The sequence below is a fragment of the Ylistrum balloti genome, unplaced genomic scaffold, assembly GCF_031769215.1.
Source record: "Ylistrum balloti isolate Yb309-2 unplaced genomic scaffold, AGI_CSIRO_Ybal_v1 Utg370912, whole genome shotgun sequence".
NCBI classification, from domain to species: domain Eukaryota; kingdom Metazoa; phylum Mollusca; class Bivalvia; order Pectinida; family Pectinidae; genus Ylistrum; species Ylistrum balloti.
This window is the reverse complement of record NW_026782517.1, coordinates 315,263-332,336: the sequence shown is the minus strand read 5'-3', so window position 1 is coordinate 332,336 and position 17,074 is coordinate 315,263. Positions and strand designations below refer to the sequence as shown.

The 17,074-nt window shown below is 36.1% G+C and overlaps 1 protein-coding gene across 2 annotated transcripts in view; it reads right to left on the bottom strand.

The window, feature by feature from the left end:
• Positions 1–697: 697 nt before the first annotated feature.
• LOC132559437 (voltage-dependent L-type calcium channel subunit beta-1-like) overlaps positions 698–17,074 on the bottom strand; it is a 91,966-nt gene continuing 75,589 nt past the window's right edge. For both annotated transcript variants that reach the window (XM_060224052.1, XM_060224055.1), the window contains 6 exons: positions 15,318–15,439; positions 11,827–11,966; positions 11,365–11,465; positions 9,745–9,896; positions 8,797–8,892; positions 698–8,582 (listed from right to left, as the gene is read on the bottom strand). In XM_060224052.1, coding sequence (XP_060080035.1) covers positions 8,013–8,582; positions 8,797–8,892; positions 9,745–9,896; positions 11,365–11,465; positions 11,827–11,966; positions 15,318–15,439 — 1,181 coding nt within the window. In that variant the 3' untranslated portion in view covers positions 698–8,012. The remainder of the gene's footprint in view (positions 8,583–8,796; positions 8,893–9,744; positions 9,897–11,364; positions 11,466–11,826; positions 11,967–15,317; positions 15,440–17,074) is intronic.

Below are 17,074 nucleotides of genomic sequence, written 5' to 3'. Positions count from 1 at the left end.
AGATCACCCCATTATGGAACAAATAAAGAATAATCCAAGATGGGCACCGAGATCCTTCTGGAATCTCTTATGATGGTGTTCCTTTGTCCCTAGTTATGACCTTTTGATTTTTGGATTGGGAAAAAAATAGTTTGCAAGTGGTTATATTGAATTTTCACAATTGATGATTGTCATCATCATTTCTCGGAAGTACTGGATGGATTTGTCTTGTATATCATTTGTTGGTTTCTTTTGATCCTTAATTTTGGGACTGATCAGAAAAATAAGATGGCTGACAAGCAACTATCTCAGATTTTTTAAATGAAAGTTTTGTATTGCTATTCCTAGGAAGACCTGGAGGGTTCTCTCTCAGAATTCCAAGGTAGGTCCCCTTTGCTGCCTTATTGTGTGCTTTCATTATAGGGACTGATCTGACAAACAAAATGGCCAACAGGCAACCATCTTGAATTTGATATTTAAAAGATTACTATTGCTATTTCTTGAGAGGAATTTTTACTTTTCATATGACTTGGCAAAAAAAAAAAAAAAAAAAAAAAAAAAGGAAAAAAGAAGGAAATATCCAATTTTTAAGGAAAATAGAGATCAAACAATAGTGGGTGCCAAAATCCTGTGGGATCTTGTCACATTTGAGGGGGATTAGAAATATTATGACATCAACTTTGAACATTCCTGTACAAAATAAAAACCAACATCAATATCAGAATGGAGATAAAAATCCGGTTTATTTACAAATCCAACAAGGTAGATTATTATTGTTATTATAGTGAAAATTGTACAAGTGGAAAAAAAATGACAGATACTTTCACCTCTGTCAAAACAACACAGTTATGAATAATTTGTATAATTACTGTAGTTACGACTTACCACTGTCGGCTAGTCTGCCAAGTAGCGAACACATGATGGTCTGGCGATGAGGAAACAGAGAAGTCATATTAACAGCTGAAGAAATGAGGATATATTGTTGCCTACCATGATGTGGCATGGTCAATCAGAATAGGTCAGTATTTAATTGATGATTAGCCTATTTTTGGTTACACATAATCAATGATATTCTGATCTGTTCTAAATGACTCTACCATGTAATGGCATAACACCAAATAGACACCATTAGTACGTCAATTTGAGGGAAATTTCATTAAAAGAATTTAGATCCCTGATGGTGGCTGGAGCCACTATCAGGACTAGAGTCTGTGATTTCAACAGACATGAACCTGTCAATGACGGAAGAGACCAAAGGTGTGTCCAATAGCTAGCTTAGGTGACCGCCAAGGTGGCAGTGTTGGATGGCTCTTAAATTCAAAATGAAACACGGCGTGCAGAATCAACATTTATCACATGCAAACAGCTTGTAAAACATAGGGGGTTAATACCATTCATTCTCTTGTATGTAGACTAAACATACCAGCTGTGGGAGAATTGCCTAAAAGACCAAACTCTCCAAATGTCTGACTGATGTCAAGAGAGATCTTACATGACTCCAACACTAAAAGTAGAGCCAAATCTGTATATACTTATATTTACACACAACCAAAATCTTTGTAGTTGATATCAGCAAGAAGATGTGATTGACATCAACAGTAATCTGTAAAATTTTGAAATTTAACAAATTTGTACAAAATCAACCAAATTTATTATCACTAAATTTTCTTATTCTATTCAACAAAATAATCTAATTCTTAATCATTAATCATATCTTTGAAATAAAACGTGTAAATGCCAATAAAATTTCAGATTTTGATAAAATAAAAAAAAAATTTTGGAGGACACATATTCTCCTCCTCCAACATTTAGTAACATATAATGGTACAAGTCTTTTACGCGTGCATGTACAATCACATCTCATTCATAACTTAGTATAACTTATCGACAAGATGATTAACATGCAGAATTAAATAACAGAAACAAATATTCACAGCAAGAGTTGATCAATGGGTGCTAACTTTTTAGGTTCTCACCATCAAGTGTATAGCTAAATACCATTTGCGAAAGACTAACAGATTTATTATCATATTTAATCACATATCTTGTCCTTATGTCAACACACAGAAAGTGTTCAATATTGTAACATAAAAATCTCAAATAAATGTCATAATAATAAATAGGTTTATCCTCTTCCCATTAAACTAGTATAATAAATCTCAAAAAGGTGAATGAATTGTGTAAAAAGTGTGCCAAATTTGTATTTGACACGAGTAAAGAGGTGTGATGAAACAAAGTGTATGAGATTCTGTTTCTTGGAACACAGCACAAGAGATTCTGCATACATGTAACCACAACAACCAAATATCCCCTTTTGAGGATATTATGGAAGATCCACGTTTACAGTAATCAATAATCATGAGCAAAATGGAAATTTATCAGCCGATCATGTGCTCCTAACCTCATCAAAGGACATAACAAGAGCATCGTTTCTTGTTGCTTCTAACACAATGACTTGCATTGATGTTTGAACCAGGTGGGATGAAAGGGAGAGATATAAGATTGAATAAATATAGATGAAATCAGATCAAATCTTTCAAAAATCAGTAACTTTGTTAAAAAATTGATAAAACTTTATATGCTTTTAAATTCAGAAGTAGTAGTAAATGTATGTTTCTTGTAAAAAAAAAAAAAGCCACTTCAGATACTTGACGCCTCTCCCAGTATCAATCTGACATACCCCGGGACTGTCATTTTGATCAACACCTTCCTGACCCTACCTCTTCAATACACACATGATCAACATTTTGTGTTCATCAGCATGTCAACCTGCTGGACATCTGGCTGATATCTTGTGTTCATCATAAGGTCCAACTGACAGATATATGGCCAGCATTGTGTGGACATCTGGATGACATCTTGTATCCATCATAAGGTCCAACTGACAGATATATGGCCAGCATTGTGTGGACATCTGGATGACATCTTGTATCCATCATAAGGTCCAACTGACAGACATATGGCCAGCCTTGTGTGGACATCTAGCTGACATCTTGTGTTCATCATAAGGTCCAACTGACAGACATATGGCCAGCATTGTGTGGACATCTTGTATCCATCATAAGGTCCAACTGACAGACATGGCCAGCATTGTGTGGACATCTAGCTGACATCTTGTGTTCATCATAAGGTCCAACTGACAGACATATGGCCAGCCTTGTGTGGACATCTAGCTGACATCTTGTGTTCATCATAAGGTCCAACTAACAGACATATGGCCAGCCTTGTGTGGACATCTTGTATCCATCATAAGGTCCAACTGACAGACATGGCCAGCATTGTGTGGACATCTAGCTGACATCTTGTGTTCATCATAAGGTCCAACTAACAGACATATGGCCAGCCTTGTGTGGACATCTTGTATCCATCATAAGGTCCAACTGACAGACATGGCCAGCATTGTGTGGACATCTGGCTGACAGCTTGTGTTCATCGTAAGGTCCAACTGACAGACATACGGCCAGCATTGTGTTTTCATCAATATGTCAAGTGAACAGTTCTAGACACTGTCAGCAAGTCCAACATACTTCATTAATGAGTGCTTTTCATATTGCACCTTAAAGTGGACCTGATATTTCATTTACATGTTTTACCAAAAAACAATGATTTTGAGATTTTAGCTCTAACCCAATTCAATACATTGATACATAAAAATTCTATTGTAAACGTGGTATACATGAATTGGTTACTAAAATAAGATCACTGCAACATAACATCCGTATAAAATATGAGACTCTCCCAACACATTTACTTTGAGAAAGAAAAATATGATAAAATCACTATTATAGTGCACATGACATATATTAACTAAACCTATTACAGAAGATCACAGCTTATGGCCAGCCACAGCTAATCAAGGTAACAAAATGATATCCACTTAATACCCTTAAATCAGTACACTCTGTCCTTCACAGGATAATTTGCACCTGTAAAGGAAAACCATATCAAACCAAACAGACTGGTTTTTTTTTTTTTTTTTTTAAACTTATTCACTTCATGTAGCTATAAAACAAAATGATTTCTTAAAAGTATTTAAAAGATATATATTGTCTTCTCACAAAATATGTGCTTTCAAAAATAGCTTGTCCCGAGTTTTATATCATCCATAAAGATATTTAGATCTTAACACTTACAGATTCAAGACAGATTTGATTATAAACTAATAAGTGGGGAAGTGATCCATCAATATGAGTAATAGAATTTTTGGGGACATATATCTATAAATATTTGAAATTGATTTATTTTAAATTTCATTGCAAAATACTAGCTTGAAATTGGATTAAATGACCTAATTATTTTTTTGCTATTGAATTATCAAAAACGTCAACTGATCAAAATACATCAATTTTTTTATGCTCTAAAATCACTCCATGTAATATATATTGAAAATGAAAGTGAGTGGAGAATATCCAGGAGACAGGAAAAAGTAAATACCTATGTAAACCTAAAGCTTAACCTTCAAAAAAATCTACTCATTTTTCAGACCCACAGTCTCTCTTCAGTGTAACTGTTACAAATTTGAGTTACTTCCCTTTGACTGCAGTGAGTTGAAATATTTTGGTGTTGCAACAATAGTAAGTAATTCTGTCAACAAACTACGATGGTAGTCTTAGAAATAATCATTCCATTCCTGATCATCAGAAACAAAGCTGTCGTTGAAAAAATATTAATTTCCAATTCACAAAAAATGTGAAATATTTCTTATCTGGTGTAAATATATCTTTTCCCCACTATGTTTTGAAACATTATGAGTTGCCTTTGGACCTGTATTTCTATCCCTAAGAGGTGTAAGGTTCAATTCCTTCTTTCCCGAGGTTGACTAGACTTTGTGGGCCCTGGGTCAAAGGTCCTGTTTACATATTCATTTGGCCATGAACACATGGTATGAATCCTGTATACATTGATTACGATTTTTTTTACTCAAAAGTAACAAAATGGCTGAACATTCATGTAAATAGGACAATGATATGTCAACCATTTTACGATGTGAAAATTGCTGTATCACTAGATTGTATAGATTCCTAGAGATCGCAGCCTCTACCCCATTAATTAAAATGGCTGCCCACATATTCAGTTAAATTGTAATGGAAGACACATTCCATAGATAAAAGTGGTTGCTAGGCTACAAAGAATGGAAATGTGTTGATTGGTGATAAGAACTGTGAATATATAGAAAGGTCTATGTCACACTAAAATAACATGGAATCAATATTTTAATCCCACTAGAGCAAACATGTGACTTATTTTTTTTGATTTTCTCATTTAGTATACAAACTTGGAAAAAAAATCTGGAACATGATTAGATTTTGTTAAGGAAAAAAAGGAGCTTGGGAACAGTTTTCTTTCTGTGTGAAATGAAGGATGTGTAAATCTTAAAAAAAAAAAAAAAAAGTCAAATATAATGGTTGTGACCCCTTCATCCCTACCAAACAATAATAGGATTTCCCAAAGCTAGTCTACTTTGGTGAAAGGGGATGACAGGGTTACACCAACTATATGTATCCACATTCCACAAATGCACTTTTTTCACAGTATTTACAATCTGTATTCATAAAGCAAAGTTGTGGAAAAAATAAACATCTGTCTATTGTTATTTCTTTTATCAATCAATTCCTGGTCTGTCTTTTGGACAATACTTGGAATTTCATTAGACACAATTGTTTATTTTGACCGTGGACTTTTGACAAATTTTCTACCAAGTGACTAGACAATAGAAGTGGCAGAAGAACAAGCCATGTTCTAACAATGTGGCGTGGAGGCGGCTTGTTCAATGATGGTATTAACATCAAAATGAAGAAATTCTTTTTAAAAAGAAAAGGTTAAGAGGGATAAAGATGAATGTGTGATGGTCTAGAATATAGAAATGAGTCTTGCTATGAGAGGCACATAAACCATGGTAGAAACACTGTACAGCGGGCATCTTAGTTATCTATATGAGAGATGTTTCATTGGTATAAAACATTATATCATCTATTATAATATCTTCTACATTCCATAAATACCCCAAGTGAAAATAATGCTTTCAGATGCCGACATTAAAGTGTGAGAGTAGATGTTGTAAATATTCTGTATTTTTGCACTTCCATCCTGCTAAAGGTGTTTAAAATCCAGTCCATTCTACACCTGACATATCTGTACAAAGTATTGCTAATACATATACGTGATGGTGGGGATATTTGTCAAGTGTACACCATATAACAACTGACAGGTTATCTGCTCTCATCAGATGATACTTTGAGACCATTGCACAATTTGGAGACAGAATATTCAGTTCATCCATGACTTTACTGGGTTGAAAATTTTGGAGACATGAATCTGTGGTGTCAAACACTTTGGAGACCAACTATTCAAACCCTGTGTAAGACTTTTGATAACTGTGGATGATTTTGTTACAGGGAGAATGTGAGACACTACAAGAGGATCAATATTTTCAATCCCATAAGACACGCAGGGTCAGAGGTCAGTGGGTATCAAATTATTCTGCAGTCACCAATTATATAGAGAGACAGGTGTTGTCAGTTAGTACAAGCAATTCAATGTCAGCATGCACAGGGCCAGAAAGTGTACACAGGTTACAAACTCAAACAACTGTAGAGGGTGTTAGGAACATAACGTGTTGAGCAATAACACAATGGCTAAGCCATTTCACAACAGAGGTCAAATGTCGCATTTGACCAATCATATTGGACAATCACACAGCTGACACACATGTTCAGTCAGACCCAATAGGTGAAGATTAACAAATATTGCTCAAAATTCAAGATCTATCCATATGGTACAGTAAGCTAAGGTTAGGAATGATAATATGCTGGGATATAAGGCTTCATCACACCTGCATTCACAATCAACATGGGAACAGACTTAAGTAGGGTAAAAGACTGATATCTGCTCCCCTACAATGAAGTGGAATCCCCCACCGTACAAAAGCAGGTAACTTACTCGATTTAAACAAGACTTAATCATAAACCAATTTTTAACTGACAGAGTTGTCTCCAGATGTACAAAGGTTTGTATAGGAAATGGCACAGGATCACACCAGGCTACTCACTTGGCACATGGTTTAGAAATCTTGTTAATGGATATTCCAGTCATGTACCTTGTTAACTTTAACAAAGGAAGTTGTGTCATCACAAAGAAAAGATGGACTGAAACATGTCACTGGCACAAAGAGGGAAATGTCATTCAAAAATGACAGTTTCAGTGCTTGGTGGAATGATAACCATTCTTTTCTCTTAATTAACACTTTTCACATTCGACATATCCTGTATTAGCCTAGGTGAAATATTTTGTCTCAGCCTTAGTGAAAATAGGTCTAACATATTTTGCTTTGAAGACATTATAAGTAACATTTTCTAGCTTCAACTAGGTGATGTAACCTGCTACCAAACACAAAGTCAGCAGTAAAATGGCATCAGCGTAACTACCATCATATACACAATTAAGGGAGACAACTCTATCAATGACACTGAAAAGATTAAGATCCAAGTTTCAAATCCTGAAGCCTCAGGATGTTCCTGCCTTGGTCTTTAATTAGTGGAGGCTTTCCAATGTTAGATTGGGCCATGATGTTGCTAAGTGGCAAACTGGTTGCTAAGTAACAAACTTTGGTTGCTAAGTATCAAATGCCATGTCTTATCACCTTTCACCTTTACAATCCTTAGCGAACCGTCACCATAGTAACAAAACATTAAATTATTCTTTTTCGCGGACACACAGCAGATGACGAATATCACCACACTTGCACTCCCTCCTCACCACCTATAACACTATAGAATTAACCAATGTCTGCACAACATTAGAAAACAAGACCAAAAATTCTCAACTGAAAAAAGGTTGTGTGGGGTCAAAGGTTGCAGGTCATGGTCAACATCATCATTATCATAAGTTGCACTCATTAAACAATTTTATCATTGATAGATTTATCACTCAATATTTATACTACATACTGGGATGTCAAACAGAAGAAACACAATTTGTTAGTATCCAAGTGGTTGGAGCCTGCCACTTTTGACAGCACTCTACCCCTGTGTGTACTAGATGTCAATACTGGCTTGTTTCATTTGTTGTTGATAATTGGAGTTTCTGGGAGAGGTTCCGTATTTACTGTCTATTGTGTCGCGTTCCCGACCGTATGGGCGGGACCCATGATCTGCCCGTCGGTGATCATAACTATGACCACGTGGTTCACTGTGACCAACATAGTCCCTTCTCCTATCAGCCTTTTCATAACCACTATCTCGATCATAGTCAGCAGATCTGTGATCATGATCATGATGAAGTTTGTCGTGTGATGGGCTGACATCATGATCATGAGAATGTCTATCACGCCCTCCTCCATGATCATAAGAATCATGGTGACTTCCACGCGGGTGGCGGTCTGGTGAATCCCTGCGGTCCATACCGTGTGCTCTGTTAGAAGACATGTGAGCCGGCAGTGTGTTGTGACGCGACAATGGGTTGGGTGAAGGAGGGCCCTGTTGCCGTGGTGACTGTGGCGTGTTGTTAGGAGGATGTGTGGCACGCCAGTATCCCTCCAGGAACTCGGCTAGGTGTTCACAGGCATCTTCTAACTGGTTCTCATCCAGCACAACATCAAACATATCCTACAAAGAAAACACATGATGTATTACCACAAGGCACATCAATGTATTGCAGTTAGTTCTATCGAGCCTCAAGGCATTAATAACCCCATTTAAAAAAAAAAAAAAATTTCAAAAGGACTGGAACATTTTTCTTAAAGAACAAAATATGTATATTGCAATACCTTGTATCATGTGACAATCATGTGACTACTTCTAAATGATACTAGTTACATACCTGACTACATTGGTTTAGTTTATCTGCTGCCACAAGCTGAACATTCATATTCCGGCTCTGGGATTTCCCACGGGATTTGATTAATCGCTGTAGTACCTGTAACAGAGGCATTATGGAAGATATTGACACAGAAACCAGAATATGCCAAAGTCTTGAAAAGTCAGAATTCTGCAAACAAAAGTTTTATCACATAACTACCCTGTTGTCGGCGTGAAAATGCTTATAACATTATTTTTGCTAAGAATAAAGGCACATGTATTATGACTTTGCGGAGTTTTGATTGGCTAAAGGTTTCCATTACTCCTTGGTGTCATCTTTACTTCATGGTGCTCTGTAATGTCACCAAGGACAGAAAATATACAAAGAGAACACCACCACATTTTGTATCAGTCTTATATACTGCTATATTCACATATGTTCAAAATTATCTAAATATGTGATAAATAGAATCTTATATTTGTTTCCACTTCACACAAGATTTAAAAAACTACAATTTTCATTTTACTCCATTGGTAAAATAGAAAATTCTAAAACTTGTCTAAACACTCATATGCCTGGTAGCTTGTGTAAGATCCTTGACATAGACTACATGAACTTCTGGAGTTGAGATACAGGATGGCAATATGGTCTCGGAATGATATGAATGGGATGTCATGTTCTATTGTGTATCTAGATTTTTCGGTTCTCTGCCTAGACAGGTAATACACATGAAAAGTGTGACAGATATAGAATCTACCACAAAAAACATTCTAAATTCTACATTTTAGCACCTTAAAAAACTAACATAATATCATTTAATTGAAGTTTTAATGTTAGTCTGTTAGCAATTGAAAACAGTACATTAGGTTCTTTCCATCAAAAAGCTCACAGGAGCCTTTTATCAGAAGAGTTCTTAAAGCAACTGAGCACTTTGGGACTTACTGAGTAAAGGCCTGATGCAAATCTTACCTTTGGTGATGCAATTTTGACATAAACAATAACAGGAGCTAGAGATGTCTTGGTGAGTTGAGAGGGATGGTTTATAGTGTCACAGTCCAGCACAACCAATTGATGTGACCGCGCCAGGTCAAATATCCGCTCTATTTGAAACTGCACCTCACCTGCAATCCATACAAAAGAAAAATTTTCATATAGCATGACGATAACCAGAAGCTGAATCAGCATGCATCATCTGTTATTTTTGCTGATGACAAACTAACACAGATAATATATATTATTTTCTTAACCATATTACTGATCTTTCAGTCTGTTAAAGATTGTAGTATTTACATCAGACTGTTGAAGTCTGCTTCAACAGAAACAGGGGGATCCTCAAGTTGTACAGTGTGACAGACCCCCAGAATTGTACCGGATTGATAGGGTAATCTCTAGGGTAAACACTGACACGCCCTCACGGCTTACACACTGATCACATGTAAACAGACGTTAAACTTGTCAACCAACCAACCAAATTTAAAGATAATCTTTTCATTCTCATTTTTATTTTGGAGCTTCCCTGTAATTCATTCATTAATGAGTTAAGATTTGACTTCACCGCTACTTCCATTTAGCCCAGCCAGTCATCCAATTAAAAAACAAGAGGCCCATGGGCCTTAACGGTCATCTGACAAAAAGCAAGCCAAACCTAGAAAGTGGGTTGAGGTCATTCATTTGAACAAACTTGGTAGCCTCTCCTCCAAGCATCTTACAGGCCCAATATCAGCACTCATGGACTTTGGCTTGTTGAGAAGAAGTCGTGTGTATATTTTAACAAATTTGACCCCTGTGACCTTGAAAGTGGGCCAAGGTCATTCATTTGAATAAACTTGGTAGCCTTTCCTCCCAGCATGCTACAGACCCAATATCGGCACTCATAGACTTTTGCTTATTGAGATGAAGTCCTTTGTATATTTTAACATATTTGACCCCTGTGACCTTGAAAGTTGTTCAAGGTCATTCATTTGAACAAACTTGATAGCCCTTCAACCCAGCATGCCACAGGCACAATATCAGCAATCTGAGCCTTTTGGTTATTGAGGAGAAGTTGTTTAAATATTTTAACATATTTGGCCCCTGTGACCTTGAACGTGGGTCAAGGTCATTCACTTGAACAAACTTAGTAGCACTTCATCCCAGCATGTCACAGGCCCAATATCTACACTCTGAGCCTTTTGGTTAATGAGAAGAAGTTGTTTAAAGATTTTAACATATTTGACCCCTGTGACCTTTAAAGTGGGTCAAGGTCATTCATTTGAACAAACTTGGTAGAGCTCCATGCCAGTATCCTCTGTGCCAAGTATTAGCCCCCTAGACCTTCTAGTATTTGAGAAGAAGTTGTTTGAATGAAAAGTTTACGCACGGCGGACGGCGACGGATGAAGCACGATGGCTATAGGTCATCTTGACCCTTTGGGTCAGATGACCTAAAAAAAATCTAAACTATTTAAGGCTGTAGCAAACAATTCATAAATTCCTCTTTGGTTGTAAGACCACATCTTCTTTCACAAAACATTCCTTGGCATGAAGGATGTCAAATTCTAAATTTGGCTACATTTCTATAAGTATATAAGTACTTTTTATGTATACTGACCTATCCCAGGGGTTTTTGGTGAAAGCATCCGGTTACCAGGCTTGTTATAGGGATGGCGCTTAGCTAGAGATATATCTGCTGCTACCTGTGTGATTATAATCCTGAAAAAAATTTAAAAGAAATTGTTATCACCTACTTCATCACTTAATTACATTAATCTAAATTATAATTTACCAATCATGATGAAATACACATAGAACATTTGCATACAAGATCTTACATGAGTATGCATTTCCAATGAAATTCTGCATAATTTTTTCATTTTAGCGAGCTTCTGTTTGTATCTGTTTTTTAAGATACAAAAAATAAGATTTGATATACAAAATACTTGAGAAATACAAATGTTGATCCTATACAACAACCTGAAATATCTTCCAGAAAATTGAAAGTCTGCCACACAATCCTATACTAAAGGTAAATAGCCATTTGATGTTTGATATGTCTAATTCTGACAGGACTTACCTTCCTTCAAACCGGTGCTTGAGGAAGTCAAACAGGGCTTTCTGCATCATGTCTGTTACTTCATAACCTTTTAGTGAGGGCCCTATCAACACCACGGGTCTCATGGAAGGCACTACTTCATAGGGCGGGATACTCTCAGACTAAAATAAACAAATAATGTTTAGAATTTGGCGGCGTTTTTTGTTCCCGAGATTTACTGCAACCTGGCAAATCATTCAAACAGTGGCACAATTTTGATTATACACATATTAAGCCTGTTTTTGAAATTATCAGACACAAAAAATTACGATATTTACTGAAGGAGCTAGAGGAATATCCAATCTAGATTTTTACATTTGTTGTAATGGAGTTGGTTTTTCTCAGTCACCTCCAAAGTTTGAAAATCTCGGCCTTTGTCATCATTGCCAAGTCCTAAAAGGTTGAAACACTTGCATGATGCAATTCTAACAATAAATTTGTATTGAAAGGTGCAATTGACTTGTGTGTCTTAGTTAGTGTCCTCCATGCAACATTCAAAGGGTAGGATATGATGTGTGGTACCACTGTAGTCATATGACTAATCAGAATAGGAAAGCTCTTGGCAATTATCAACCGCCTACCCATACAAGAGTTCACAGAGTACAAGTAAACACATTTCATTACTTTGCATACAAAATGGATAACAATGGACACAAAATTTCCCCTGATACAAGGACAGCATATTTCACTAATGAGAGAATATACAAAATTTTGTCTTGCTGTGACCTCTAGAGGACAATCCAAGCTGCATTATTCTTAATTTATGGCGTCTTTTCAACATTTGAATATCAATGCACTTATTATAGATGGACCACAGCAGAATGTCCCAGAACACAGTTGATTATACTCTGACATACACACAAATTATCTCCCTTGGGCTGTACTGGTACAGAGCGGGAACATTTTACTATCATGGATCATCAACAGCAACATCAACATCCATCCTATCTCTCCTGAGATTAGAACATGGACTGGCTGATTCATTGATCTGGACTAACACAATAATGTTGTTGGGTATAAAAGGTAGCATATTAAATGCCAGTGTGTAATGATGACCATAAAAACAAACTGAGCCAGTATGTGAGGTGGTAGTAGTAAGTATTACCATAGTAACGAAGTATGTCACTATCTGGTATACTTTGTACACAGTCTCAGGGAGGGGAAAGAAGAAAATTGCTAAGAAGGCAAACTATTTGAAGGAAAGCATAACCTTTGATTTAGTGGTAGTTATAAGTAAAATTTGACCTAAACAGCAGTAATTACACTGTACAACAAAAGGCTGACCTCTGATCAGGTCGGTGATGGACCTATGCTATTTTATAATGGACCTACTTTACTGTAGCATCACCCAAAAATCTACATTACGACACAAAATAACAAATCCACACAGGACAACATTCCATTTCTGATACAATGTGGTGCATTTCTGGAACTTCAGGCAGTACATCATCACACACATTTATCAAACTCCCTGTACAGGTCAACAGTTTAAGTGGCAATTCATATTTATCCTATTTTCCGGACTATAAATTACACCTGAGTATAAGCCGTAGAAGACACACCAGGATATAAGCCACAACCTCACTTCTGATGTGGTAACCATTATGCGGACCAAATTCGTTGATATAACAGACAACAGAAGGCAATTTATCAAGATCGTCAGTAAAACATTGATGTGTTTGAAAAACGTAAAATAGCAATTATCGAACTTGTTTGGCTTGGGAGCCTTCAAAGATTGTCTACACACAGATATAGGGCCTGACATTACGTACTGTTTACTGAAGAATATCTCCATCTGTGTCTGTACTGATACATAATGGAGAAGGCCCTTGCATGCTGACAAAATTTCATAGTCCGATATCATTTCTGGTAAATTACGCAAAGCCATTCTTAAATAAACAAGCAAGGCAGTCATTCTAGAATTTGAACCGATGACCTATCTATCCCAGGATGCAACAGGCTAATGTAAATTTCCACTATGGCTTCGTAAGCAACCATGAAAGTTAAGAAGATATTGTGATTCATATTAAAAAGTATGATTAATTAAATCCAGGAGATTGTTATTGCAAATGATGGTTTTAGACAATCTGTTTCAGTCACAAGCAAGAGATGGACAGATTTGACAGCAACCAAAACTATCAGGGTGAAAGGTCACACAGGTCAATAGTAATATGCCTCGACAAAATGGCCAGAAGCATGTCCAGGTGACACTCTTCATTAATTTTTCATTGTGTCAATTTTTTTCGTCCACATATAAGCTGCAGGGATATATAAGCCGCTAGCCTGACTGCCGAGGAAAAAAGCTGCAGCTGATAACCCGGAAAATATGGTAGTCATTTTTTTTAATCTGCCTATCCATATAGCAACTGTACAGTGTATAAGAACCAGATCAATCTCTCCAACAGTTTTAGACCTCCTCCTCATGGTAAACAGTAACGGCACAACCGAAAAACAGTAACAGCACAACAGAACAGAATATCAGAATATTAGTTATTTTTATAATCTTTGTACATAACCTATTAACATGGAGACTTTAACATGGAGTCTTTTGAAAACCGTTTCAAGCTGTATCTCATTACTGTGTAAGGACGCAAAAAAAATGTCAGAATCTTAAAGAACTTTAGACAAATTCTAATGTTTACTTAATTCAGGATACTTGCTGAAATATCAGAAGTAGCATCAACTCAGTGCTAAAGCACAATAGTCCTTTTGAAACTCAAAGATTTTCATGAATTATACAATACCTACCAAATTTGTCTCTCTACAACCACAAATTCTAAAACAAATCAGAAAATCTTACGAATCTAAAAAAAACTAGAATAACCATTAAGATATGAACCTATGTAAATCAGAATCTGATCTGGTAGAGAACATAACGTTATGATACTGTATAGGGTTAATATGAACCAAATCTGTTGAGAAGTTCAAAGAAATGACTCTGATTTGGTAAGGGGTGTAAACAGACAGGAGGATATGAGTAACTTGAACACAAACATCAACCCCGTAAAAAACCTGCCTTAATCTCATTCACTTCCAATCTTACTGTAGAAGATGAGAGGTTTCCTTTCTAGACTAAGCAAGTGGGAATTTCCCTTTAGTCCAGCAGGGAAGTGTTCAACTAAAGACCAAATCTTTACTGGTGTTTTTCATTACTCCTTACTATCACATATTTGGTGGCACAAACTAGTACAAGGGTAGAAGCTACAAGAATGTGAGATGGTACTTTAGATATCAGACCTGGGCTATCAAAGTCATTTCTAGACTTCACAAGTGGGAGTTTTTCTTTAATCAAGCAGTAGAGTGTCTGGCTGGTGACTGATGGTCACCAGTTTGAACCCCAGTGGTGGAAAGGCGTTTTTATCACTCCTTCCAGTACAATACAAAATGGCAAGGTAACATTAATCTGGAAAACCTGACTTACTGCTCTTTCATCTATGATAATGGTATACAGTCAGTCAACCTAATCAACCCACCTTCTTAAAGAAAGGTTTTTTCTTTTCCTTCGAGGGAGGTGTGACGCTACTCTTGCCCATCTTGGAGTTGCCAACGCTGTCGCTGTCCTCACCCATTGTACTCTCAATACCATTTTCCACATCTGTAACATAGTGAAGAAACCCTCATGCAAAAAGAAAAAAAAAAACATATATCCGCTTAAAAACAGTTTCTCAAATTTCCGTACCAAAAACTAGTATGAGATAAAAAATGAAAAGATTAGAAAAAGGTTTTATTCTATAAGTATAACAAAGTACGCCACCTTGTGTGTATTTACACCAGGATTTGTTCTATTCTATAAGTATAACAAAATACGCCATCTTGTGTGTATTTACACCAGGACTTGTTCTATTCTATAAGTATAACAAAGTACCCCCATCTTGTGTGTATTTACACCAGGACTTGTTCTATTCTATAAGTATAACAAAGTACGTCATCTTGTGTGTATTTACACCAGGACTTGTTCTATTCTATAAGTATAACAAAGTACCCCCAACTTGTGTGTATTTACACCAGGACTTGTTCTATTCTATAAGTATAACAAAGTACCCCCACCTTGTGTGTATTTACACCAGGATTTGTTCTATTCTATAAGTATAACAAAGTACCCCCATCTTGTGTGTATTTACACCAGGATTTGTTCTATTCTATAAGTATAACAAAGTACCCCCATCTTGTGTGTATTTACACCAGGATTTGTTCTATTCTATAAGTATAACAAAGTACCCCACCTTGTGTGTATTTACACCAGGACTTGTTCTATTCTATAAGTATAACAAAGTACCCCCATCTTGTGTGTATTTACACCAGGACTTGTTCTATTCTATAAGTATAACAAAATACGCCATCTTGTGTGTATTTACACCAGGATTTGTTCTATTCTATAAGTATAACAAAATACGCCATCTTGTGTGTATTTACACCAGGACTTGTTCTATTCTATAAGTATAACAAAGTACCCCCACCTTGTGTGTATTTACACCAGGATTTGTTCTATTCTATAAGTATAACAAAGTACCCCCATCTTGTGTGTATTTACACCAGGACTTGTTCTATTCTATAAGTATAACAAAATACGCCATCTTGTGTGTATTTACACCAGGACTTGTTCTATTCTATAAGTATAACAAAATACGCCATCTTGTGTGTATTTACACCAGGATTTGTTCTATTCTATAAGTATAACAAAATACGCCATCTTGTGTGTATTTACACCAGGATTTGTTCTATTCTATAAGTATAACAAAATACGCCATCTTGTGTGTATTTACACCAGGATTTGTTCTATTCTATAAGTATAACAAAGTACCCCCATCTTGTGTGTATTTACACCAGGACTTGTTCTATTCTATAAGTATAACAAAATACGCCATCTTGTGTGTATTTACACCAGGATTTGTTCTATTCTATAAGTATAACAAAATACGCCATCTTGTGTGTATTTACACCAGGACTTGTTCTATTCTATAAGTATAACAAAATACGCCACCTTGTGTGTATTTACACAAGGAGTGTATTTACTTTGTTCTATTCTATAAGTATAACAAAGTACCCCCATCTGTGTATTTACACCAGTGTATTCTACAAAATACCAGTGTGTACTTGTTCTATTCTATAAGTATAACAAAGTACCCCCATCTTGTGTGTATTTACACCAGGATTTGTTCTATTCTATAAGTATAACAAAGTACCCCCATCTTGTGTGTATTTACACCAGGACTTGTTCTATTCTATAAGT